Source organism: Rana temporaria, chromosome 3 (assembly GCF_905171775.1).
Source record: "Rana temporaria chromosome 3, aRanTem1.1, whole genome shotgun sequence".
Classification (NCBI taxonomy): Eukaryota; Metazoa; Chordata; class Amphibia; order Anura; family Ranidae; genus Rana; species Rana temporaria.
In genome coordinates this window covers 462,718,005-462,745,303 of record NC_053491.1, presented here as the reverse complement: position 1 = coordinate 462,745,303, position 27,299 = coordinate 462,718,005, and the positions used below count along the sequence as shown (strand labels likewise).

At 45.9% G+C, this 27,299-nt stretch overlaps 1 protein-coding gene across 2 annotated transcripts in view; it reads left to right on the top strand.

Annotated features, from left to right (window-relative positions):
- LOC120933539 overlaps positions 1 to 27,299 on the top strand; it is a 100,506-nt gene that overhangs the window by 47,371 nt on the left and 25,836 nt on the right. For both annotated transcript variants that reach the window (XM_040346798.1, XM_040346797.1), the window contains 4 exons: positions 2,349 to 2,672; positions 13,880 to 14,248; positions 23,261 to 23,401; positions 25,702 to 25,729. In XM_040346798.1, coding sequence (XP_040202732.1) covers positions 2,349 to 2,672; positions 13,880 to 14,248; positions 23,261 to 23,401; positions 25,702 to 25,729 — 862 coding nt within the window. The remainder of the gene's footprint in view (positions 1 to 2,348; positions 2,673 to 13,879; positions 14,249 to 23,260; positions 23,402 to 25,701; positions 25,730 to 27,299) is intronic.

The following is a 27,299-nucleotide window of genomic DNA, read 5'->3' as shown; positions in this document are numbered from 1 at the left end:
CGCCCGCCTCACCTGCAGAATCTCATAGCTGTAAAGCGGCCGCGAGTTACGTGACCGGCCTGAAGACTGTGACTCATTCCTCTGCTAACAGACTGTTGAAATGTTAATGTCCCTTCCCCAGCCAGCTCCCTATTTCAAAGGGTAATTGATCTATTGTGTGTGTGAAGAAGACCTTAAGAAATGTGTCTACAGGGTCGGCTCCGAAGTGTCTGCCTATAATCTGTATGGGAGCCCCCACTGTGTGAGGGGGGGCGGAGATTGTCATTGTAACAGTTTTGTAACTACATATAAGCTAGGTGATATACCATTAAAGTCTCTCTTGTTCCAGCACTAAGCTTGGCTCATGTGTGGATTATTGGGCGATCCCAGGAATATTCCTCCTCGTGGAATATTGGGTGATTTTCTTTATGGGAAGAAGGGAATGTTTGACGGGGATATCGTTCTACTACCGTCACAGTGTGTTATGCCAGCCTCTAATAGAAGGGCTGGCAGTGACAATTATAGTTTTTTTTTTTAATAGCGGCTGTGAGCGGGGCTGAGCAGATAGACAGAGAGGAAGGAGGGAGTGAGGGGGGAGAGAGGAGAGCTGAGGGGACAGCAGCCTCTCACAGAGAGAGGCACTTTGACAGTGAACAGAGCGGAGCTGCCCTGGTATTGTAGTCTTATTAAAGAGGGCATACAGGAAGTGGAGGGTTCAGGTTTTTTTTTTACATTTTAGAGGGGGGCAGATTATACAGCACAAGCACTGTGTTGTTTAACCCTTTCATGCCTAAGCCTATGTATGACATTTGGTGTTTACAAGTTAAAATCCATATTTTTGGCTAGAAAATTACTTAGAACCCCCAAACATTATATATATATTTTTAGCAGAGAATCTAGAGAATAAAATGGCGATTGTTGCAATATTTTATGTCATACGGTATTTGTGCGGCGGTGTTTTAAACACAACTTTTTGGGAAAAATTTACTTTCATGAATTTTAAAAAAATTAAAAAGTAAAATTAGCCCAATTTTTTGCATAATGTGAAAGATGATGTTATGCCGAGTAAATAGATACCAAGCATGACACGCTTTATAATTGCACGCACTCGTGGAATGGCGACAAACTACGGTAACTAAAAATCTCCATAGGCGACGCTTTAAACTTTTTTTACGGTTACCAGGTTAGAGTTACAGAGTAGGCCTAGTGCTATAATTATTGCTCTCGCTCTTACGATCGCGGCGATACCTCACATGTGTTATTTGAACACCGTTTTCATATGCGGGCGCGACTTCCGTATGCGCTTTCTTTGCTGCGCAAGCTCGCAGGGAGGGGGGCGCTTTAAAAAAAAATTTTTTGTTTTCTTATTTATTTATTTATTTTTTCTAATATTAAATTTTTTTTTTTTTTTTTTTTTACATTTTGATCACTTTTATTGCTGTCACAAGGAATGTAAACATCCCTTGTGACAGCAATAGGTGGTGACAGGTACTCTTTATGGAGGGATCGGGGGTCTAAAAGACCCCCGAGCCCTCCTTTGCACTTCAAAGTATTCAGATCGCCGAAAACGGCGATTCTGAATACTGTGTACTTTTTTAAATCCGGCGCCATTGGCATCTGAGAAACCCGGAAGTGACGTCATGACGCCGCTTCCGTGGTTTCAATGCGGACACTGAATCAAAGCCGTTTACGGCTTTGTTTCAGAGCTCGCCGAGACGCTGGAGGCGCCGGATCGTGAATCGGGTCTCCCGGTGGGACGGGAGGCCCGGTCAGAGCGGCGAGAGGCGGCGGGAGGGGGGGATGTCCCCTCCCGCTCCTCCGGCATAACAACCGAGCGGCTTTTAGCCGCATCGGTTGTTATGTTTGGAAAGCCGATCGCCCGCTCTAAACAACGGTACCGGGATGATGCCTGCGGCTGCAGGCATCATCCCGGTATAACCCCTGAAATCCGAGGACGCATATATGCGATCCGTCGGCGTGAAAGGGATAATCTGCTTTAAAGGACCGGGATATGATTTTTTTGGGGGTTAACAAACACTTTAACTTAACATATAATCTTATTGAAAGTTTGTGGTTTAAAATAAATGGTCTGGTGACAGGGTCTCTTTAAAACAGGGAACCAAAGTATTATTTTCAAAGAAACATGAATCTGCCTTTTATAAAGAGAGAGAGACCAACAGAAGCTGTTTCCTTTCAGACGCTTTCCAGATGAAACTTAGTACAGCTTAAGGACTAGGTGTCACTGCTCTTGCTCTTTTGCATATATATATATTCTGCTTGAGCTATTGAGCTTTACAAAAAATTGGATCTCTTTCTTTCTTTATTTCTTTCTTTCCCCCCTTTAACCAGTTTTCTGTGTTTATATACAGATTATATCACTCAGCTGGATGAACTGATGGCTATTTCAGGTGAAGAGGTCATCATCCCGTGTTATAACTCCAAAGACGCATCAACTCTTACATACGCCAGCTGGAGTTTTGTAGACCATGCATCTAACAAATGTTCCTTTGCAAATCCCTTGATTGAATCAAATATACATCAACAGAACCGGTACTCTCTGGTCAATTTCACTCAAGACATCTCACTGCGTATTCATGATATTCACCTAAAAGATCATCAAAGTTATTGCTGCTCTGTCACTGCTTCAGAAAAACCAATGCTAAGCCAACAATTTACAAGGCTGATTGTTGCAGGTAAACAGAGCACGCCTGAACTATGCATACAATTGTGGAGTATGACAGTGCTGACCTAGTGGCCCCTTCTTATGATGAGCCATTGGCTTCAGTATTTTCTGAGTCACTAACCCAAAAAACATACACATGTGAGCTAAGTCAGAGTAAAGTCAGATGGCCTTATATATATATATATATATATATATATATATATATATATATATATATAAAGCCTGCCATAGACAGCTCAAATTGTATCCGTTTCTTAATAAATTGGCCACATTTTGAACAGTGGCTAGTGGAGTGATTTCCAGCTTCCAGGGCATCGCCCAGGTATGCAGTAAATCAGGTGTGCCCAACCAGTGGCCCGTGGAGCCCTCTGATGTGGTCCACTACCTCCTGCTCTGGGATGGAATAAAATAGAATAGAATACTGTTATTAAAGGTAAGTTTTTTTTAATAAAATCACAATGTGTGTTTATATGGGCATATCTGTTCTGCAGTGGTTACTGGGCTGCTTTCAAACTGATCCACAGGTACAAAGAAGTGCACCTGTGGGTTACCTGCACTGAGCCTAAAACCTCATATACACGATCGGACTTCCAACTGACTTTTCCGTGGATTTTGGACGTTGGCCGTGAACTTGTTCTGCATACACACAGCAGGACATTTTCAGCCAACTTTTACCAAATCACATGGTTTTTCAGCTCTTTACAGCCACCCTTTGGGTAATGTCTGCTATTGTTGTCTGATCTTCAGCATTGGTTCTGAGCATGCGTGTTTGTACTTTGGACTTAAGTCTGATGGACTTGTGTGCACACGATCGGATTAGCCGACGTAGGACATTTGTTGCCGGAAGGTTTGTCTGTTTTCACAGCAAACATTTGTCAGATGAAAAAGCAAAAAAGTTTGTCCGATGGAGCATACACACGGTCGGATTGTCCGATCAAACAGGTCCGTCGGACATTTGTTGTCAAAAAGTCAAATCGTGTGTATGGGCCTATAGACTTCTATTACCTGCGAGTTTGGTGTGCTGAGAGTAGAGTAGGCTCTATAGAGCCAAGTGGGCTACCATCCACCCACCCATTCCACTAATTGTGGCCTGTGACCGGTTACCAAGTTGCTTACGTGGGCCTTGCTCTTCAAAAGGTTGGGCACCCCTGCAGTACATAGTTACATTAGTCCAAGATGGATTAATGTAATTATGTATAAGAAAAATTTGGCACCCTGGTGTTTAGGCAGGGTTGCTCCTAAATGTACCTGCCCCTTGGCTAATTGTTGAGGATGAATTGATTTCACTCTAAGTATGTGATTGCTGCACTTTTCTCTTTTGTAACTAGATGGCTGGGCACTTGGTGGCATTAGTAAAGACAAGGGCACTACAAGGTCAGATTATGGGTATATGGGGTGTCTGAGCCAATGGGTAGGGGTTTTCTAAATCCCTTGGCCTGCTGGGAGAACCTATATATTTGTGCAGATTCAGGTGATCGGTGTTCTGTGCCACCTGGACGGATTTCTAGGTGGACATGTGTTGTATTGCCTGAGCTGCTAGGCCAGAGTTCGGGCCTATCCTGGGGACATCTGTCTGCTAGGCTGTCTGAGGGCCTATCCAGAAGCAAGAGAGCAGAGTAGGGTTGGCATTGCGATTTGCAGTCCAACCAGAAGTGACAATTCTGCTGGCTGGAGAACCCGTCATGGTGGGAGGTAGAGGGGAAGCTGTCGCCACTAAAGGACCAACCAGCTTATTACCAGGGACCACCGCAAGTAGCTGAAGTAAGTACCAGGGCAGAATTCTCACCAACCGGAGGACGGTGAAGTACCAGGAAACTTCAGCAGGTATCGTGCCAGGGACCCAGCCAGCGGAGGTGATGCTTGTAGAGCAACCTTGTGTGTCAAGCCAGGGACCGAGCAGGCCAGCGGGGTGAGAAGTATCTTGACTGCCAAGCTAGGGACCCAGCAGAGAGGCGGGGGTAAGGCTTGAGGAAGATACTACCATGAAGATTGGACGAGATCAAGGGATTCAGTGGCAGTGAATCATCTAGTCTAGTGAGAGACCAGGAGCTCAGTGGGCTGAAGAACTACAAGAAGTGATTGTGGTGGAAGTGAAGCAACTGTTACACTTTGTGTTAGGAACTGTTAAAGACTGTTGCCATAAGAGACAGCATTCCTACACATGCAGATGTGGCGTCTTGCTGGATGCCTTTCCCTGCATGGCTGTCCCTCTGTTGAAATTTCAGAGTCTGCAAATTAACCTTGCAACTACCTAAGGGCGTCGTGGCCCTAACCCTCTCTCCCAAAGTTCTGTTAAGAGAAATAAAATCTCTTTTGCATTCAAGAAGTGTCTGGCACCCATGAATCTACCTTGTACTGCACCCACTATGCCTTGTTACCCACCATATACAGAAGGATGTCAGCGGTTCCTGGCTCTGGAGGTTCTTATTAGACCAACGGAGGCCTGGGACCTTGTTACTTATTCATATCAGAAATACATTTTTAAGAGATTCATATCAAGATTTTACATTGCGTTAATAAAAAATTTTAAGAATCTTATATAAATCAGTTTAAATTATTTTATGTTACCAATAAATTATTTGTTTGGATTGTTGTATAACTTACTGTATATACTCCTCTAGAACAGGGGTCTCCAAACTTTCTAAACAAAGGGCCAGTTTACGGTCCTTCAAAACCTAGAGGGGCTGGACTGTGGCTGTTGTGAGCACAAATTGTAATGGCATCTTGGCCTAATCTTTGGTATTAGAGGGAGAGGTAGTGCCCAATCATTGGTGTCAAAGGGAGGAATAATGCCCCATTGTTAGTGTCGGTAGAAGAAATAGTGTTCTATCTATAGCGCCTGGTTACTTCTTAGCACCGGTGCTAAGTTAAATTTAGGGCGGGTCAGAGAGTTAGTTAGCTCTGACCCAGCTGATTTGTTAAAATTCGGGTCTCTGTCTCAGCTTGGCTGACTGTGGGCTCATTCTGTCGCTTCTGGGGTGCTGTTCCCACCCCAGGACGACAGGTGGCAGCAGTGGAGTCGAGGTTTGGGTGCTTTTCCCCAGCAGCCTATCAGGAGGGGTTTTCCTCGCTGTGCATGCGGGGGGAGGGTATTTATGAGACAGATACCATTGGTCTGGGTCCTTCTTCTTCGAGTGCGGCGCCCACCTTTAGGGTGACTGCATCACGGCGCCCCGGCGAAATGGCTTTCCAGGCCGGGGTGCACATGCCACGTGATGTTCCTGGTTCCGGGACCACGTTGGTCCGGAACATTTAAAGCTATGGCTGGGCCCCCGTAAACGACTAGGTCCCCAATCCTGAGAAGATCCCAAGCGTGTTCCCAGTGAGAGGAAGCTGTTCGGTGGGCAGTCCATCTGAGAAGTGCCAAGAGAGGCTGACGATCCAATAGGGTCTCGACAATCCACCGAGGATCAAGGTAACCGGGTACTGAGAGGTTGGACGTTGGTCACCTATCAGTCAGTAACCTGCAAACTACCTGAGGGAGATCCAGGCCAAAGTCTATTAAGGAGGATTGTCTCCGCTATCTCAATCCTAAGGAGGGTCTGTGGCAGAGACTTTTCCTCTAAGTTCCGAGTGATACTCTGGCTGCCAGGTCAGTGAGAGAGGCCTGTCCAGGTATGCTATGCCCACTCTGGCTGGAGTGGCGAAGAAGACTAAGTGTTGTTGGAAGCAGGACTGTTTCCTTATTGTACGCCTGAATCTGCTATTTCTCTGGCTGGGTAATAAAGAGCACAGAAAAAGACACCTGTCGTGAACATTCCATTACTGCTACATTCACCATACACCCCTATGGTCATGCCATAGGGGTAGCCATGAGGTAACATGCCACCCAAAACAAACCAGCAGCTCATTCGGGGGTAGTGCTACATTTCCTTAGTGTCAGTTTGAGGAATAGTGCCCCATTGTTGATGTCAGTAGCAGGAATTATGCCCCAATGTTGGTGACAGTGGGAGGAATAGTGTATTTTATTAGTGAAGTGCCCCAAGGGCCAGATGACGACAACAAGCACATACTGGATATAGTATAAAGTGGAGGCGCTAAATTAATCATAAAATTACTATACATAATAATAATAAAGATAACCGACACCCACCGCCTACTGACTAGGATAAACTCTGTGAACCCAATCCCCTCTGAAAAAGTAAGTGATGCCCCACAGGGCAAAACAGGCAACTCAGTGTAAGTTGATTACCTCAATGAAAAATATCAGTGACACAATACATAAGTGCAATATGCTGCTGAAGAAGTTGTAACAAAACGTACGTTGAGGCGGTACTTGGTCACGCACATACGTACGCAACTTCCGGTCCCGCTGGTTCGCTGATGAGGTGAGGTGGAACGCACTCAAGCTAATACACCATCGGGACGTCCATCCACAAACAGACACGCTATACAGCCTTAGTGCCAGGTTCGGGGCCCATTTTCAAGTAAGGAGCCATTTGGCGGGGGGTGTCCAAGATGGCGATGGGAGCAGACGTGTAACCGCTGAGCTCCCGGTCCGGAATCCCATCCTGTCTTCATCCTGTGCAGAATCACCCATTCCTCCTACCTACACCTCTGCCCATCCTTGACGGAGTCCCCGGGGCATGCGGGGGACTAGATCCGGCGGCGGGGGAGACGGAACAAGCCTGCTGCCCACAACCCGCCAAAACTCGGGCCTACTACTCCGCCGTTTGCCGGAAGCATGGAGGCACAGAAGGAGGCCCCGCCGGACGGCGCGATCCTCGCTGGCTCCCCGGCTTTTGACGCACTAATGCTGGCAATCTCTAACTGCCAAGCCGCGCTTACCACCAAGATAGACCATGTCCAGATCGAGACGGCCCTCATTCGTCGGGACATGGACGTGTTCCGTGAGCGGGTGACGGAGGTGGAGCGCAGGGTCTCCGACGTAGAAGATGTGCAGCGGGATCAACGAGCGGATCTGGTCTCCCTGAAATCCAGGGTGAAGGTGCTGGAGACTAGGGCGGAGGACGCCGAGAATCGGAACCGCCGCAATAATTTGCGGGTCCTGGGCCTGCCGGAGGGAGCTGAGGGGCCGAATCCGGTCGCCTTCATGGAGCGGCTGCTCCCCTCTCTACTGCCTGCTGCACGCTTCTCCCCGCACTTCTCCATCGAACGGGCCCATCGCATGCCGGCGGGCAGGGGCCCGCAGGGGGCCCCCCCACGCACCTTCATCTTCAAACTCCTTCACTATAGGGACAGGGACACGGTCCTCCGCGCGGCCCGGCTCCAGGGGGAGTTGAAGTTTGAGAACACCAGACTCCTCATATTTCCGGATTACTCCGTGGAGACCCAACGCCAACGTAAATCTTTTGATCACGCCCGCGCCCTGCTCCGGGAGCGTGGGATCCGGTATAGCATGCTGTTCCCTGCTAAGCTGAGGGTGCAAGATGGCGAGCGCGTACAGTTCTTTATTTCCCCCCGTGATGTGGTGGCCTGGGTGGAGACATTGCCGCGCTGAAGGTGGACTGCACTTGCTGCCTGTACTCCAACTTGTGAGTATGCTGTGGGGAGCCCCTATTGATCCTTTGAGGGGGTCCTGGGTGTGGGGTGGGCGGCCTGGGGACACATTTTGAGACTTGGCGGGACGGAGGTGGCAGTTCTGAAACTCTCTGACCTCGATGCTATTCCCCTTTCGGGGTGCTGTGCTCCTAGCCTCCTTCTCCTGTCCTGTCCTTGGGGGTTATAATGGTCACCAATGAGACGTCGGAGGACACGATGCTGCCCCCCTCCTGGACCTTGCCCCCCCCCTTTTTTCTCCTGCCATGAGTGTACCCGAGACAGACGCTCTCTCTTTGTGGCCCTCAGTGCTGACCCCTCACTGCTACCCTCCCCGGTTGTTTAGGCATGGGGTTCCCTCAGGCTGACTGTTCCTGCTTCCCCACCCTTCTGCTGGACTATGCGGACCACTGGGATGCTCGGAGTGTGTCCCTTCAAGTTTGTACCCCCGGGGCTCCGGGTGATTTGCTTACTCCTAATTTACCGGATGCCTTAAAGGATTCTCTGATCTTTGTCCTTTGTATTGTTGACTCGTTATTTTTCTCTCTTGTGACCCTCTTGGTCCAAGGGAGCGGACTGCCTTCTGTTCACTGCCCTCAGATCTGGCCTGAAGGCTGATTGTTTTTGGGATGAAAACTCTCCTCTACGTTTTGGGGGGGGGTGGGGTGGGGGGGGGGGTTGGTTACGTGGAGCCGATCTGCTGGCTCCCATGTTCTTGTTTTTGTTTCTGTTATATGTTACATGACAGTAATTTTCTCCTCATGTATTGCTGCACTGGCGGGGAGACGGGGACCTCCTCTCAGCCCTACGATGGCTGCTGGGGCTGCCTGGCGTCTCCTAGCCGGTGTTGATCCTCTCATTATTTATTTTATCAGTATGTATGGCTACCCTTGATATCCTCTCCTGGAACACACGGGGGCTGAACGCCCCAATTAAACGCTCCTTAGTGTTTCAATTTATTAAAAAATATCATCCGCATGTGTGTGTGTTGCAGGAGACGCATTTGATAGGGAGTAGGACCCTCAGTCTTAAGAAGCCGTGGGTGGGACACCATTACCATTCCACCTATTCCAGTTACGCCAGGGGCGTGAGCATCCTTGTCCTCAAGTCGCTCCCCTTTAAGCTCCTAGACCTAGCTCTCGACCCGGACGGCAGGTATGTAATAGTGTATGCGTTGATCCATAGCTTACCGTGGGTGTTGGTGGGCATTTACCTACCACCGCCTGCCTCTCTTGGAGTTCTGAACCTCCTTGCATCTAAAATAGCACAATTCCCGACTGACAACGTCGCATTGCTGGGTGACTTTAACCTTGTTCCGGACTCTACTATGGACCGGTGCGCCGGACCGGGTGCGACCCGGCAGGGACTGGCGGCCTGGGCGGCCACATATGGCCTTACAGATGTGTGGAGGTGGAGGTATCCGGATGTCAAGGCCTTCACTTGCCATTCGGCTACTCACAAATCCTTCTCTCGTATAGACCTGGCCTACGTGGGGGCTCCGGTCCTGTCCAAGGTCCGGGATGTTCTTATCCTACCTAGAGGTATATCCGACCATGCGCCGCTGCTCCTATCGCTGACAATATCGACTGACCCGACTGATAGACTCTGGAGGCTTTCTAGATTCTGGATCACGGATGCGGAGGTGGAACCTCGGTTCCATGACTCTCTTAAGCAATACTGGTCTGACAACCCGGGCACGGCGGCGGAGACCTCTGTATGGGACGCCTTTAAGGCCTCCTCTAGGGGACACTACCAGTCGATCATAGCTGCAGTGCGACGGGAGCGCAGGGCGGAACTTGTTAGAGCTGAGGGGGACGCGAGCAGGCAGGAGGCCCTCTATATTCGGACTCGGGACCCTCGCCACTATGACCGGTTGCAGCTATTGACGAGACAGACTCTCCTGCTGCGGACATCCCTGACGGAAAAAAGACTACTACACCAGTCACAGCGTATCTTCGAGCAGGGGGAGAAGACGGGTAGACTCCTGGCCTGGCTGTCCAAGGAACAATCCGGGGTCACCGCGATTGCTCAAATTCTGGACTGTGCAGGGACCTCCCACTATACCCCGGGAGAAATCAACCACTGTTTCGCCACCTACTACCAGGAACTTTACAGCTCTAGAGTGGATTACGAACAATCTGCCTTGGTTGATTACCTGGAGGCGGTGGATGTCCCTGTCCTCACCCCTTCGGCGGCGAAGAGGTTGGACGCCCCAATCAAATTAGAGGAGGTCCAACGGGCACTAAAAATGATGCAGGGAGGGAAGACGCCGGGCCCGGATGGGCTCCCGGTGGAATTTTATAAGACCTATGCTGAAGACCTCGCTCCCCGATTGTTGTCCCTCCTGTCCCGGGCGTCGGAGTCCGGGGCTCTCCCGGACTCGATGAGTGAGGCAGTGATAGTGGTCATCCCCAAGACTGGTAAAGACCCTGCCCTTTGTTCCTCGTATCGACCTATCTCGCTTCTTAACGTCGACGCTAAGATCTTCGCGAAGATACTGGCCAACCGCCTGAATACTGTCATTACGGCCCTGGTCCACCCGGACCAGACGGGCTTTATGCCTGGTAGAGGCACCGATATCAACCTGCGTCGACTGCACACGCATCTGGCGATTGCGGGACCGGATGCTCCGGGTGTGGTGGCCTCACTCGACGCTGAGAAGGCCTTTGACTCGGTCGAGTGGGGCTACCTCTGGACGGTCCTCTCCCGCTTTGGCCTGGGCCCCCGATTCCTGTCCTGGGTGCGCCTGCTCTATGCACATCCCAGAGCTCGTGTCCGCACTAATGGCGCCCTGTCGGACCCCTTCTCCCTTGGGAGGGGGACTAGGCAGGGCTGCCCGCTGTCCCCGGCGTTGTTCGCGCTGGCGCTCGAGCCCCTGGCCGCCCATCTGCGGGGGGACTCGGGGATTAGGGGGATCCGGGTGGGACCCTTGCAGGAAAAACTGTCCCTGTATGCGGATGATGCCTTACTGTACCTGGCGGACGCCTCCTCCTCTCTGCGTACTGCCCTTGCCCATTTTGATAACTTCAGTCAATTCTCGGGGATTCTAATCAATTGGGATAAGTCGGTACTGTTCCCGCTCCATCATTCGGTGACCCAGGCGGACTCGCTTACCCCCCTTCGCTGGGTTGAGGAATTTACCTACCTGGGAGTTCGGGTGGGTTCGCAACCGGGTAGCTACCTTACTAGGAACATACTCCCAGTGTTGGAACAACTTACTAAGAAGTATGCTAGAAGGGAGATTCTTTTACGTTGGAGAGGCCCGGAACTTCCCACAGTGTCTTCATGGCGGGCAGCGATTGAACGGGTCCTCCCGCTATACAAGATTACATATGAAAGCAGAAACTGTCCAGCGAAGTTTGATAAAATCTGGTCCAACTGGGTCGATGCCTCTGGCTAGATGCCCCCCTCCTCCCCCCCCCCAAGGTGATGGTGTCCCATTCTCCCCCCCCCCCCCCTACAGGTGGGTGTATCCCCCTTTTTTCCCCGGCTCCTATCCCCTCCTTGTGGGTGGCTCTCCTCCTGGTTGGTTCCCCCCCCCCCAGGGGGTGGGGGTGCGTAAGATCGTGAAACAACGACTGGGGTGCTCTGTTGACTTGAACCCCCCCCTGCTCGATCCTACTGCTTTGTTGATTTAGGTTCGGCTCTCCTCCCTGTTGATCTGTGGCCCTTACTACTGCACCTGCCTCTGATTCCCCTACCTGAATTGTTAATGCAATCTTGACTGACTGTGCTCATGATGCTTTCAACTGTCATTGCTTCCTGTCAATCGTTCATCTTTCAATAAAGAGAAAACTTTTTACTGTCAAAAAAAAAAAGGAGCCATTTGGCCTTTTATGTATTCCCATGTGTTCTATTAAACAAGATTACACTATTGCGGCATATCTCTTCATTTTTCATAACCCATTGGAGTCTTCTGGTTTTAAGTGTATTGAGGTGTATCGATTGATCCTTATAGCAGGTGCATCCTGCATTAAGCCTATTTGACCTCTTGTTTAATTAAAAGGGTCAACATCATCTGGTAAGCTGCCATCCATTATATGAGCACTTTTCGGTGAAGGTGGATTTCTACATTTTCAATTGGACTTTCACTTATATGTTGTAAAGATTGGAATCTGAAGGACTTTTATTTATTATTTTATTTTGGTGAAAAATCACTTTTTGCACGAGGAATTTATTTGCACATCAGCATTATTTTTATTATATATGATGACACTGGTATTTGTTAAGAATGAGCATTACGTTTGTATAGCAGCATATTGCACTTATGTATTGTGTCACTGATATTTTTTATTGAGGTAATCAACTTACACTGAGTTGGCTGTTTTGCCCTGTGGGGCATCACTTACTTTTTCAGAGGGGATTGGGTTCACAGAGTTTATCCTAGTCAGTAGGCGGTGGGTGCCAGTTATCTTTATTATTATATATAGTCATTTTATGATTAATTCAGCTCCTCCACCTTATACTTTATCCAACATTGCTAATCATTCACTGACTTTTTGGGGTGCAGCTTACAACACTGTTTAAACAATTTTTTTGGCGCGAGATCCCTTTTTTTAAACTAGCACCTACTGTCACAATCAAAAAAACAGCACAGCTGTGCAGAGTGCTCCACCCACACACAGATGGCTTGTAGTCCCCAATGAACTTCGAAGGCGCTGGGGATACACATCCTATAGATTTTCAAACAGAAATTCTGTAAAGAGGTACAAGCAGAGAGCTGTAGGCCGTGTCTGCACGATCCTGACATTGCATCCATGATCTGCTGACTGTGGGTGCAATGCTCTGCAGGCTCCTGAGAAAAAATAAATAAATGCACAATTGTGTACCTGCAAAAACGTGCACATTTATTGTTTTATTTTTTTCCAAAGGTGAACTTGGCTTTTAAATCAGATTTTAAACTAAGTGACAGACACTCTGTTCTTCCTGAAATACATGGGCGAACACAAAAACCAGAGCAACTTTTCTCAACCTTTTTTAAGGTGAATGACCCCTAGAAATAACTTTCTGGTCTCATGTAACCCTGCTAATAATTACTATATCTACACTGTACATTACTATGATGGTCATTGGAAAGAATGCTCCTTACATTTGTGGTCATTGGATAAATTCCCTCCTTAGGCCCCTTTCACACGGATGGACCGTTTCGACGACGGACCTGAACGGCCGCTCCATGCATCTCTATGGAGTGTCGGATGTGAGCGGAGACATGTCCGCTGACATCCGACCCGATCCGATCTGCTAAGAACAGACGTATGGGGATACGTCCCCATCTGTCCATGGCGGATCAGATCGGGTGAGATCTGATCAAACTGTCCATTTTCGTCCGACCTCTCCATAGGAGACAGCGGTGCCCAACAAGCCCCTCCCCTCTCAGTGAGCCAAGAGGAGCTTGTCATCCGCCAGCTCAGCGGAGATCAACGGACTGATCTCCCACTGAGCTGGCGCGAGCAGGCAGACTCCGTATCGACGGAGTCCACCTCGTGTGAAAGGGGACTTACAGATAACTGAAACGATCATTGGTGTCAGTGGTTTCCTATCTCAGAGGCAGAAGTTACTCAAGGAACCTCATTCAACCTTTGGAGGAATCCCAGGGATCCTTGGAAACCTGGTTGAGAAAAGCTCATCTACAGACCAGATCTTGTTATGTAAAACCTGGACTGGATTTTGCTGTTTCACATATGTGGATTGGCTTATTTCTTGAACTTTTTCTTTTAGATTTCCAACCATCCTGGGATCAGCTGACTAATGAGATCTCAGTACAAGAAGGACATTCAGCGCTCCTTACCTGCTCCTACACCCTTTCTAGTAATCAGTATACAGAGAGAGATGTACTGCGGGTCAATGTATATTGGAGAGTGGGGAAGGTAACCGGACCGTATGCCTACCACCCCTACCAGAAAATGGTTCATTCTACATATAGACATCGGACATCCATAATAGAGATGACTAATCTAATGATAAAGGGTGTGATGAAGGCAGACAACACTTCATTTCATTGCTTTGTGGTGGTCAAACTGTGTGCAAGTTACAACCAATATGAAGATGGCATTCAGTATGGAGGAGGAACCAGACTAATCGTCAATGGTAAAGTTAAAGGGCTCCATATTTATCATGTCATTGTATGTCTGGTGCCAAGAATTAAGGGTCACTGTACAAAGAATTTCCTTTGACATTACTTTGTTGTGTTCTTTTTTTTTTGTGTTCTTTATATATAATTTTGTACTACAAATAAACATGCAATACTATCAGCTCCCAGGTTAATGATAATGGGTTTTCTAAAGAGAGCACAGCAGAATATGTTTGCTTTTGGTCCCTCTCTCTGTCTGAAAGTTTGTACATGGCTTTCAAGTTGCAAGCAAGCAAGCAAGCAAGTTGGGAGGAGGCTATATTTCCACCTGGTGGCTGAAAATGAGAATGCAACATTAAAATGTCATGTAAAAAATATACTAATACATTCATTTTTAAGGGTAAGTCAAACTAAAAGTTTTTTTGTTGGTGCTAGAGAACTAACTGGTGAGGCGATTTTTTAGCATTTGGTTTTCCAGATTTGCCCATTTGCCCAAGTTCTTCTTCTCACATCCCAAAGTTTTCATCTAAAGAAAAGAAAAACAAGGGCTCCTTGGACCACATAGGAGGGAAAAATCCTTTGCTAAGAGCAGTGGAATCAGTTCCTTAGATCAGTGGTCATCAACCCTGTCCTCAGGGCCCACTAACAGGCCAGGTTTTATGTATTACCTTGGGGAGATGCAGATTAGAATACTGCAATCACTGAGCAGCAAATAATATCACCTGTGATGTATTTTAGTTATCTTGCAAACCTGACCTGTTTGTGGGCCCTGAAGACAGGAGTTGATGACCACTGAACTAGAGGACACACACATGCCATGTGCTATAAGCAGTGGTCATCAACCTTGTCCTGCAGGGCCCACTAACAGGCCAGGTTTGCAAGATAACTGAAATACATCACAGCTGATATAATTTGCTCCTCAGTGATTGCAGTATTCTAGACTGCATCTCCCCAAGGTAATACATAAAACCTGGCCTGTTAGTAGGCCCTGCAGGACAGGGTTGATGATCACTGCCTTAGATCAGGGCTCTCTAAACGTTTTAGTACAAGGGCCACATTGTATATATTACAAATATTTGCGGGCTGAAAAAAATCCCCATTAGGGTCCCCTATACATCAGTGTTCCTAATAGAGTCCCTCCTAGATCAGAGTCTCTATCAGAGCCCCCTCTTACATAAGGGTCCTCATCAGAGTCCATACTTACATCAGGGTCCCGATTAGAGCCCCCCTTACATCAGATCCCCTATCAGAGTTTCACTCTTATCAGGGTCCTCATTGGAATCCTTCTTAAAACAGGGTCCCTATCAGAGTCCCCTTTACATCAGAGTCTCCATCAGAGTTTTATTTATATCAGGGTCTCCATCAGAGGACCTCTTACATCTGGGATCCATATTAGAGTCCCCCCCTTACATCAGGGTCCCCATCAGAGTCACCCCTTACATCTGGGATCCAATCAGATCATTAAAATAATAAACATGTTATGCTTACAGGCTCTGTGTAATAGTTTTGCACAGAGTGGCCTGGATCCTCTCCTTCTTTTGCCCCGTACACACGCTCAGGCTTTTGCCCGGCCAAACTCACAATCGGAATTCCGATGGAATTCCATCGGAGTAAAAGAGAAACATGTTCTCTATCTAAACTCCGACGGAATTCCTCGGAATATCCGATGGAAAAACTCAGATGGGGAATTTCTGATGGAAGGACTTTTTCCTTGTCAATATATCTTTATTGAACAGTATTAAAGACAAGTGTACATTTGGGAACAGTAATAATAAAATTAAATGGTATTGAACAGAAAGTATTTCCGTATCTAGCCTGTGTACAAATAATAACGTAAGTAAATTCGATAGAGGTGGCCCTATAATTAGCCTTTCCCTCCACTTATAGCATAAGAATTAAACAAAATGATAATCAGGAGCATAGAGGTGTTAAACCTGTCTATACTAAAAACTAATAACAGTCCAGGAATTGTGGCTAAGTGCTACTGGCCCTAGGATCTATAGCATACTTTGCTTCTTCTAAGGCTTCCTGAGTAGCGCGTGACTACAAATTTACTAAGTTACTTCATGACTATCCTTATACATCTAATTAGTATGGTAAAGATGGGTGCTTAAGGAAAAAAAAGAAAGAAAATCGGTCTTGGGTGAGTAGAAGAAGATGTGAGGGAAATGGAAAAAGGAAGTAAAAAGGAAGAGAAAGAAAAAAAAGGGGGGGGGAGGAGGGAGGGAGAGAGGGGTCTGCGGGGTCAGAACAGGAGTCTACCAACCTTGTGCATATCAATGAGCCGGACACCAACTAGATGACTGGGCTACCATGGCTTGAGTACTTCTCCATTAAATGTGTTTTGTGTTACATAATCCAGCCAGGGCTTCCATACGCTTTCAAATCTGGTGATTGTGTCAGCTTCAATAGCAGACATCTTGGCATATACCATAGCAACGTTCATTCTGTTAATAACTTCATTCAAGTGTAAGTTTGGAGATTTCCAGGCTTTCGCTATAGTCTGTTTAGCTGCCGTTAGAAGCTGGTTTGTCAAAGTAAAGTGAACGTGCGGGACATTAACCGGTTTTAGGTTAAGTAAGGCCGTTTTTGGGTCCATGGGGATCGTTTTATTCGTGAGTACATTAATTATTTTAAATATCTCTGACCAGAATTTCTGAACTATCGGGCACAACCACCAGGTATGAAAGTAAGTCCCCCTATTTGCGCAATCTCTGAAGCATAATTCTGAGTAGTTACTCGAGAATTTGGCTACCCTAGAAGGGACCAAGTACCACCTGGAAAGTACCTTAAAGTTTGTTTCTGCCGCTAGAACGTTAATCGACATTGTTTTGGTATTGTTCCATATTTGACCCCATTCCTCCGAACTCAGCTCCTCTCCCAAATCTTCTTCCCATTTATGGACATATGGTATTTTGTTATTGCTAGAGTTCGAGAGCAGAAGGAGGTACAATGTGGATATAACTTTTCTAGCGTGCGGGTCATTATTGCATATGGTTTCAAAAGCAGATAGTCGGTTGTTGACTATTGTCGTACATGCTGTGGGTTGGAAGAAATTCTTTATCTGTAGATATCGAAAGATTTCCTTGGGGGGTATTCCATACAATTTGTTCAAGGATGGGAAGGGGATTATTGTTGTCGAGTCGAAGAACCTATATTTCTGTGTACAATCTCGATCCACCCATTCTGTAAAGGATTTAGGGGAGACCCAGGCTGGGTAAAAAGCAGGGTTTTTGATGAAAGACAGCAGGGGGGTTAAAGGGGACATCAGGAGATGTTTATTTTTTACTTTGTCCCATAGGGATAATGTGTGTTTTGTGATGGGATTATTTATGTGTTTCCGTTGTTTTGGGGTGACCCATAACAAATTCGAGGTTGAGATGGGATCACTTTCTATTGCTTCAATTGACACCCAGATCGGTGCTTCTTGCTTGGCGTGATATTTAGTCAGAATAGCTAATTGCGCGGCTTGATAGTATTTTGCAAAATTGGGGAAACCAAGCCCCCCGGCTGTCTTTGGGAGGTGTAAGATTTGTTGTTTGATCCTAGGTTTGGAGGGCCCCCAGACAAAGGAGGAAACTCGTCTTTGGACAATCCGCAGGAAATGTGCAGGTACTGGTATAGGAAGCACTCTAAAGAGGTACAGGAGTTTGGGTAAAATGGTCATTTTTATGGCTGAGACTCTTCCAAACCAAGAAAGAGGGAGTTGTGTCCAGGATTTCATTAAGTTTGTCAGCTGCTTCAGGAGAGCTGGATAATTACAGCTATAAAGATTTGAGACGTCAGCGGTCAAGTGTACTCCCAGGTACGGGATGCTTTTGACTGGCCATTCGAATGGGAGGCCCACTTTGGCGGCCGATAGTTCTGTATGAGAAAGGGAGATGTTGAGTGCTAGGCATTTTTTGGGATTTATTGCCAAACCAGAGATTGACGCGAATTGATGTAGGATTGGGAGTAAGTTGGGCCCCGAGACTTGAGGAGAGGAAAGAAACAACAAAATATCATCAGCGTAAAGGCATAACTTATGCTTTACTCCCCCTAATTCAATACCAAGCACCTTGGGGTCAAGTCTTATCTTTTGGGCTAGGGGCTCAATCAGAAGGGCAAACAGTAACGGGGATAACGGGCAACCCTGTCTGGTCCCCCTTTGGATATCAAACATTTCCGACTTGTAGCCTGCATATTTCACATATGCTTTCGGGTTTCGATAAAGTTGCAGAACCCAGCTTATAAAGTTGGGGCCGAAGCCCCATTTTTTCAGTGCAAATTCCATATACGACCATGAGACTGAGTCAAATGCCTGTCTGACATCCAAAGAGAGAAAACAGGCAGGGATCTTCCTTTTTTTAGCTATACATGCCAACAGGCTTGCTCTCCTGATGTTATCCCCTGCTTGCCTGCTGGGCATGAAGCCTACTTGGTCCCGGTGAATCAAGGATCCTATTGTTTTGTTTGGCCTATTGGCCAATATTTTACCGAGTAACTTCACGTCTGTGTTTAGCATGGATATCGGACGGTAGTTGTCACATAGGGTTGAGTCAGAGTGTGGCTTGGGTATCATGCAGATAGTGGCTGTGAGGGACTCCTGCCTAAAGGATTTCTGGCTCAATAAATCATTGAAGGCCACCACCATCATTGGGGAAAGTTGATTACTAAACGTTCTATAGTATCTCGCGGTGAATCCATCCGGGCCCGGACGTTTATTTAATTTTAGCTCTTTAATGGCGCACATGACATCTTCTTGCGTGATTGGTGCATCCAACAAATTTTTGTGTGATTCATTTAGTCGAGGCAATTGCAAATTGGTAAAAAAGGCATCCGCTTCCCTTTCGCTAAAAGAGTTTGATTCTGTGTACAGTTTTTTAAGATGTGTGCTAAATTTTTGCACAATTTTGACTGGGTTACTAGAGAAGTTGCCATTTGTTGTTTTAAGATGTATCGGTTTATAGTTTTTATTGATGGAATTGAGCGATCTCGCAAGAAGAGTGCCTGATTTATTGGCTTTATTATAGAAAGAGTGTTTGCGCCTAAGTATCATCTTATCAGCCGTGTCCGTAAGAAATAGGTCTAATTCCGTTCGTGCTTTGTCCAGCCGGGCTTTTGTCACGGGTGTGTGACTGTGTTGGAAGGCCATGAAGGCTGTCTCATGTTCTTTCTCTAATTTGTGGAATAATTGTTTCCGCTCCCTTTTAAGGATCCCCATTTGCCTTTGTATTTTCCCCCGTAGCACTGGTTTGTGTGCCTCCCAGAGCGTAAGCGAGGAGACATCGGGTGATGTATTAAGTGTTATATACTCGTCTAAATCTTGTTCTATTATTGTCCTATAGGAGGGATGTTTAAGAATAATGTCAGGTAAATACCATGTCGGGTCTTGTTTTTTGGGGATCATAGAGGATAGGACAGTGAGGACTGCATTATGGTCGGACCACGGAATTGGAATGATGCTTGAGTCCAGGACTTCTGGCAGCATGCCAATCGACAGAAATATATGGTCTATGCGGCTAGACGATTTATGGGGGTTCGAGTAATAGGTATAACCACGTTTGGTGGGGTTTGTTTCCCTCCATGAATCCGCTAAATTATATTTTGCCAGTAGGCTGGAAAGGTTCCATTTATTCTGGTGGGACGGGGAAAAGGGCGTTTTGTCAAGAAAAGGGAGGAGAACTTGATTAGAGTCTCCACAGATGAAGATGGACCCAAATTTATGTGCGTTTACTACTTGCATGAGATGCGACATAAATGGTAGGGGATTTAAATTAGGTGCATAGTATGAGACTACTGTTATTGCGTTGTCCAATAAATGACCAGTTAGGATGAGATATCGGCCCTCGGGGTCTATGATTTCTGATTTAATAGTGAATGGCGTAGATCTGTGAAATGCTATAAGGGTACCTCTTTTTTTGGATTGGGCTGATGCAGTGTAAACCTGTGGGTAGGAGGCGTGGAAGAACTTAGGGGTCGTATTAGGGGTGAAATGTGTCTCCTGTAAACATAAAATGTGCGCTTTCTTGGTTTGGAAGTATCTGAAAGCTTTAACTCGTTTCTGCGGTATGTTTAAGCCCTGCACGTTCAAGGTTAATACATTTAGGGGAGCCATGGTAGCCTAACCATCATGTGCTTCTTACCTTGGTGTCCTGCGCATCGACATCCCGAACTGAGCCCCGCAGACTGGGGAGGGGGAGGAAGGGGGGGGTAACTGAGAACGATAGCCTTCAAAGAAAAAGACAAAACGTTATAAATGAACAAAACAATGCACAAATCAACAAACAACGTGCATACAAATCTGGCCCGTGATCGGGGAGGGAGAACCCGATCAGGGGAAAAGGGGGTCCACGTCTGATCCTCGCAGGTGGTTGCGGAGACCAGAGGGGAACCAATGGTGGCGCAAGTGGGTTCCGTGCCCTGGAGACCCGCTGCCTAAAACATTTTTGCAAGTATCCCGAGAGGATACTATGTATAAAGAACTATAAATATATACAAGTAGTTAGCTAGGTGAGATAACCTGTCAGGGGAAGATGTCCAGCTTTTAGGAAGGAGGGGGAGTGGATGCTGTGACATTCTTCCTTGTGGGCATTAAACGCTATGGGGATCCCTCCATTCTGCTTAATATTAAGGGTTATCGTGGGACTGTCTGTTCCCAGGCAACACAGAGGGTAGTTGACTAATGGTAATAGTGGACTGGATGATAGTTGATATAGGAAGCTCTGAGGAAAATTAGATAAAGTAAGAGGAAAGTGAGAAAAGAGATATGTAAGGTGGGATTCAATCTGTATACTATGCTTACTAGCCCTCTGAAGGGGAGAAGCAGTGAGATAGACCTACATTGAAGGGATTAGGAGCATCTATTGCTTTTGATGGCGACATGTATGGCCTTAGATCTTATGGCATATATGTGATATGTGGAAAGAGAAGAGAGAAAGAAAGAGAGAGAAAGTAAATACATTTAAATGACAGAGTCCAGAGCTGCTGCTCTATTCAAATGGTACATCTGCAGAAAGGATTCAAGTCGGTGTGCCATGAGGTAAGTAAATGCATAAGCTCTTAGGTATCAGTCCATCGTGTCTTCTTGATCCTGCTGTTGTTCCACGAATCTGCCACGCTTATGCAGCTGTTGAATACCGTTGCCCTGGTTTTGTTGCGGTGAGCTATCGCGTGGGGAGTTAGATGCCGATCTTCTTCGTGCAGCTGTCGTTGTCGGTGGGGTCTCTATTATTTTAAAGTCAATCAGTGCTTGGTGAAGCTGTTCTGGGGTCCTGCACACAATTTTCGTGCCTTGATAAGTAAAGCGCAGGGAGAAGGGGAAGCCCCATTGGTACCTAATGTGGCGTTGCTGCAATTCCTGTAATAGGGGTCTCATTGCTCTTCTCTTATTGATTGTGAGTTGCGATATGTCCGCAAAGATTTGGTAGTCGTGTCCCTGAAAAGAGAGCTTGTTTTTCTCCCTGGTGTTCTGAAGGATTAGCTCTTTAGTCTTATAGAAGTGAAATTTAGCTATGATGTCCCTCGGGGGACCATCAGCTTTCCTCTGAGTTAAAGCGCGGTGGACTCTGTCCATTTCCAGCCTGTCAGCTGGTATCCCAGGCAATATTTCCTGGCACAGCGCTAACATTGTGCCATTCAGATCAATGATGGATTCAGGTATACCTCTAAATCTTAAATTAGACCTCCTGGCGCGGTTCTCAAATTCCTCCAACTTACTCTGCAGTGTTAAGTTCTCCTCCTTAAGATTTTCAATTTCAGATATGCAGTCCTGAGTAAAAATTTCTATTTCGTCCACTTTAGACTCAAGAGCATCCGTGCGATTACCAAGCTCTCTGATTTCTTTAGTGAGCTTAGTTGTAATCTGATCTGAGGTATTCTGCAGTGCCTTGTGAAGCATTTTCTCAAATTGTCTCATTATGCTGTTAGGGACCGCTGTCCCTTGAGTTATTTGTGAGGTACCATCCTGCGCTACATCCTCCTCCTCACTGTCTGTGGCGGTGCTCCTCAGGGAAGCCATCTGTTTAGATGCTTTAGCTGAGGTGGATTTAGATTTTCCTGAGGTGAGGGCATCTGAGGAGACTGGGGCCTTTTTCAGAGCAGCGCTCTTAGGATGCTGAGTGCCGCTGCTGCTATGTGCTTTCCCTCTGCCTTTTGTGCCGTTTAACACCATTTTGGTGTCAAAATGTTCTCTCACCCTTCAGTTAGCCTTTCCTGCGGTTTTCCCGGCTCTCACCCGCTCCGTTCCTCCGTTATTTGCGGGTCTTTTCCAGTCACGGTGCGGAGCTCTAGTCAGGCATGACCGACCCACTAGGCTCCGCCCACCTGCCTCCGGAAGGACTTTTTCCATCAGAAATTTTGATCGTGTGTACGGGGCATTAGGTCCCACACCGGTGCTCCTGGCCACCCCCTTCTGTCGGGGGGAGTGGCGAATACCATATTTATTTGTAAAAAATAAAAACCATTAATCATTTTCCTTCCACTTCACAATTATGTGCCACTTTGTGTTGGTCCATCACATAAAATCCCAATATAATACATTTAAGTTTTTGGTTGTAACATGACAAAATGAGGAAAATGTCAAGGGGTATGAATACTTTTTCAAGGCACTGTATGCTTTTAATTTGTGTATTTAGCTGTTTGCCTGAAGTTCGGCTTTAAGCCTGGTACACACTGACAGCTCCAGTCAGGAGCTGCTGTACTAACCATGCAAGGATAGTACAGAGATCTCCCCCCCCCCCCCACTGTGCTGTTGTGCCCCCCGATCAGCGCTCTTTGCCATTGGCTGAGAGAGCTGATTGGGAGTCAGTCAACTGCTGTTTTTCCAGCATGCACATCTGGCAGAAGCCAGCTGAATGACCAGCTTCTGCCGGACAGACTGATATGCACGTGGGCCGGTATTTTTTGTACCTGCAAACGTCTCCCGAAATTCTGTATTGTGTACGGGGCTTTAGGGAACTTGTGTTTTGGGCTCGTTGGTTACCCTATGTTTATTTTATTATAGCCCACAACCAGGTTAACTTTTTGTTTTTGTTTTTTTTCTTTTTCAGATACGTCTACTATAGAAGGACACAGAACTAATGAGGGAAATGGCTCTGATGAAAACAAAAATCTCATAATCATCATTGTTGTCTCCTCTGTGGCTTTCCTGATTATCCTCATAGTGCTCTTAATAGTTTTAAAGGTAAAGGGTAAGTACACTCCTTATTACCTTTCTTTCTTTCAGGAAAATTTTAGCTTTTCAAAGTTAAACCTGTGCAACAAGTTCACATAAAAGAACATTTTGAAAAAACTAAATTATGCACACCCATATAGTATCCAATTCAAAATTTAGTGGCCCATTCTTTGACTGCTGGTAATTACACTATGGCAGTGATCATCAACTCCTGTCCTCAGGGCCCACTAAGGCTGCATTCACACCTGAGCGTAGCATTTTTGGTCGTTTTTTCCGCCGTTTTGTCGCATGTTTTGTCACGCGTATTCATGCATATTTGCGCTTTTGCATTCAGCGTCGTCCGACGTTTTTGTACTTCGACGTTTTTTATTTTAGCCAATAGGAAAAATTATCATCTTTTCATCACTTGTTGCTATGTTTGTAGATTTTTTTATCTTCTGCCTGGGTGAAATGTTCTATTGATTAAAGCGACAAAATGCCCGTAGAACCGCTCGTTGTCGCGCTAGACGCTTGAATCGAGCGTTTCCATTACTGTTGGGGCGTCTTGAGGACTGGAGTTGAGAAACAATGGTCTAGGGATCTTCCCCTTTTGCTGTAGCATACCTGGTTCCATGCTGCCATCTTCTTTTGACTTCACTGAGGTTGCCTCTTCCAGGTTGTGCAGAAGCTCTGTGATGATACGCATGCACCACGTCATCAGGAGGGTGGCTGAAAAAATAGACAGCCTCAACCCTTAATGACCATAGTGTACCCAAGGCCTCTTGGAACCTGTGACGTGGGTATCCCAGGAGACTGCAGGCAACTGTCCTCATCATTCTGGCATAGGCCAGAAAGGAGAACATGCAGGTAGAGTTCCCAAAACAAGTATTTCTGCCGCTCCCCACTAAAAAAAAAAATCTCTTAAACCAGTGGTTCTCAGCCTCAGTCCTCAAGTACTCCAAAACAGGTCATGTTTTGGGAATTTCTCTTAGATAAAATAGCTGTCCAAAATACCAAGCAATTGAAAAAAACATGTGCAAGATAAAGTTAAACCTGCAAACATGGCCTGTTGGGGGTACTTGAGTACTGAGGTTGAGAACCACTGTCTTAGAAGATGGGGAGGGAAGAATACTATGTACATATGTTAGGAAGGGAAAAACTTAAAGGGGTTGTAAAGGTAAAAAAAAAATATCCTAAATAGCTTCCATTACCTTAGTGCAGTCCTCCTTCATTTACCTCATCCTTCCATTTTGCTTTTAAATGTCCTTATTTCTTCTGAGAAATCCTCACTTCCTGTTCTTCTGTCTGTAACTCCACACAGTAATGCAAGGCTTTCTCCCTGGTGTGGAGTGTCGTGCTCGTCCCCTCCCTTGGACTACAGGAGAGTCAGGACGCCCACTAACACACAGCTCCTTTCTCTATCTGCAACATAGAGAGCGCCCTGACCCTCCTGCTCGCCCCCTCAAGAGGCTTTCTCCACACCAGGGAGAAAGCCTCACATTACTGTGTGGAGTTACAGACAGAAGAACAGGAAGTGAGGATTTCTCAGAAGAAATAAGGACATTTAAAATATAGATAGAAGATTTGACATGACGGTGACAATAGCGATCTGTGTCTATCGAACCTGCGGTTGAATGTGCCTAACCTAACTATTAGTCCAAGATTATTCGACATGGAGAGAAAAGATTCGAAATAGAAAGGAAAAATTTGACATAGAGAGAAAAGATTTGTCATTATAGAGACATGAAGATTCGACGAAGCAGCTAAAAACATACGATTGCCGCAATCGGATATTTATGGTAAAATGCTCCTCCCATAGGCTATAGAAGAATTCTAATGTTGGTTGACTAGTAATAATAATTAATAAATATAATTATTACTAGTGTCATACAACATTAGAATTCTTCTATAGCTTGTGGGCGGAGCATTCGACCGGAAATGTACGATTGCGGCGTCGTACAGTTTAGCTGCTTCGTCGAATCTTCTTAGAACATTGAACAGACACCATAAGCCTTCAATGACAGATTGGACCTTAATTAATTTGGATTTTCGGATGAATGCATTTTTTAACGAAACAAAATAAATAAAAACGAATTTCAAAAGTAACTAAATAAATGTATTTTTCGGCCGAAAAACGAAATTCCGAAACAAAATATTTCAGTGTGCACATGTCTACACTTTAATGAAAACCTTCCATGTTCTTTATTGAATTAATTGTATTGCACTGCCAAAGCACACACTGTCAGTTATTCATCTTATATGATATAGGTGGTAGAGATGTGATTGACCATGGTGAATAAATAATAAAAAAAAATGTTGTTCCTTCATTGCTTGCAGGTGTTATTTGTAAAAAGAAAATACATTTGTAAGTATGCATCTATGACTTTAAAGCCTTTTTCTGCTCTCGCAATAATGGGCCACCTGTGACTTAAAGTGGAAAGCCAGTTAATACCATTTCTTTAAAAAGAACAGTTTATAACCTCTTTTGCCCAAAAGCTGAAAATGGAAATGGCAATGACTTTTTAAGTTCCAACAGGTTTTTAGCTAGAAAGTCCAACTCCCTGGAACATACTTTTACTGTACCTTCAATCTTCCCAAGCACACCTATTTGAGCCTGTAGCAGATGGAATCGCCTTAGCTTGTAGAAACAAATAATGAGCCCAGAATGGTAGTGTAGTGTTTCAGGGGTTAAGGCTGGATTGGGTCATGTCTTCCCCCATTCCAAACCTAAAGCAGATTGATGTAAGCCATTGTTGAGTTATATATGAAGCCAGCAAGAAGGAAACATATGGAGGTGCTTTGTACCCATAAGGGCATTTGATGCCATACTAAAGCCCTTTCTGAAAGTTAGTGCTACCACAACCATTTAAAAGATGCAAGTGTTATTTTAAAGCCCAACTCAAGTTTTTGTTTAAAGGGGTTGTAAATGTACAATTTTGTTTCTCCTAAATATCTTCCTTTACCTTAGTGCAGTCCTCCTTCACTTACCTCATCCTTCCATTTTGCTTTTAAATGTTCTTATTTCTTCTGAGAAATCCTCACTTCCTGTTCTTCTGTCTGTAACTTCACACAGTAATGCAAGGCTTTCTCCCTGGTGTGGAGTGTCGTGCTCGCCCCCTCCCTTGGACTACAGGAGAGTCAGGACGCCCACAAACACAAAGCTCCTTTCTCTATCTGCAACGTAGAGAGAGTCCTGACTCTCCTGTAGTCCAAGGGAGGGGGCGAGCACGACACTCCACACCAGGGAGAAAGCCTCGCATTACTGTGTGGAGTTACAGACAGAAGAACAGGAAGTAAGGATTTCTCAGAAGAAATAAGGACATTTAAAAGCAAAATGGAAGGATGAGGTAAGTGAAGGAGGACTGCACTAAGGTAAAGGAAGCTATTTAGGGAAAAAATGTTACCTTTACAAGCCTTTAAGGCTGGATTGGGTCATGTCTTCTCCCATGCCCAACCTAAAGCAGACTGATGTAAGCCAATATCAAGTTATATATGAAGCTAGGAAGGCAAGAAGAAAACATATGGGGCCAGATTCACAAAGAGATACGACGGTGAATCTACAGATACACCATCGTATCTCTGACTTACACTGGTCCTATCTATGCGCCTGATTCATAGAATCAGATACGCATAGATAGGGCTAGATCCGACAGTGTTACACTGTGTTACACTGTCGGATCTTTTTTTTAATTTAAAAATGGCGCCGGGGGCGTTCCCGCTGATTTACGATAAATAATATGTAAATCAGAGAGATCCGCAAATTCACGAACGTACGCGGACCCGTCGCAGTGTTCTTACGTTGTTTCCGTAGCGGTTTTCCGTCGTATACTTACCCCTTCTTTTATCAGGCGCAGCCAATGTAAAGTATAGCCGGCGTTCCCGCGTCGAATTTGAATTTTCCTACGTCGTTTGCGTACGCCGATTCACGAACACGC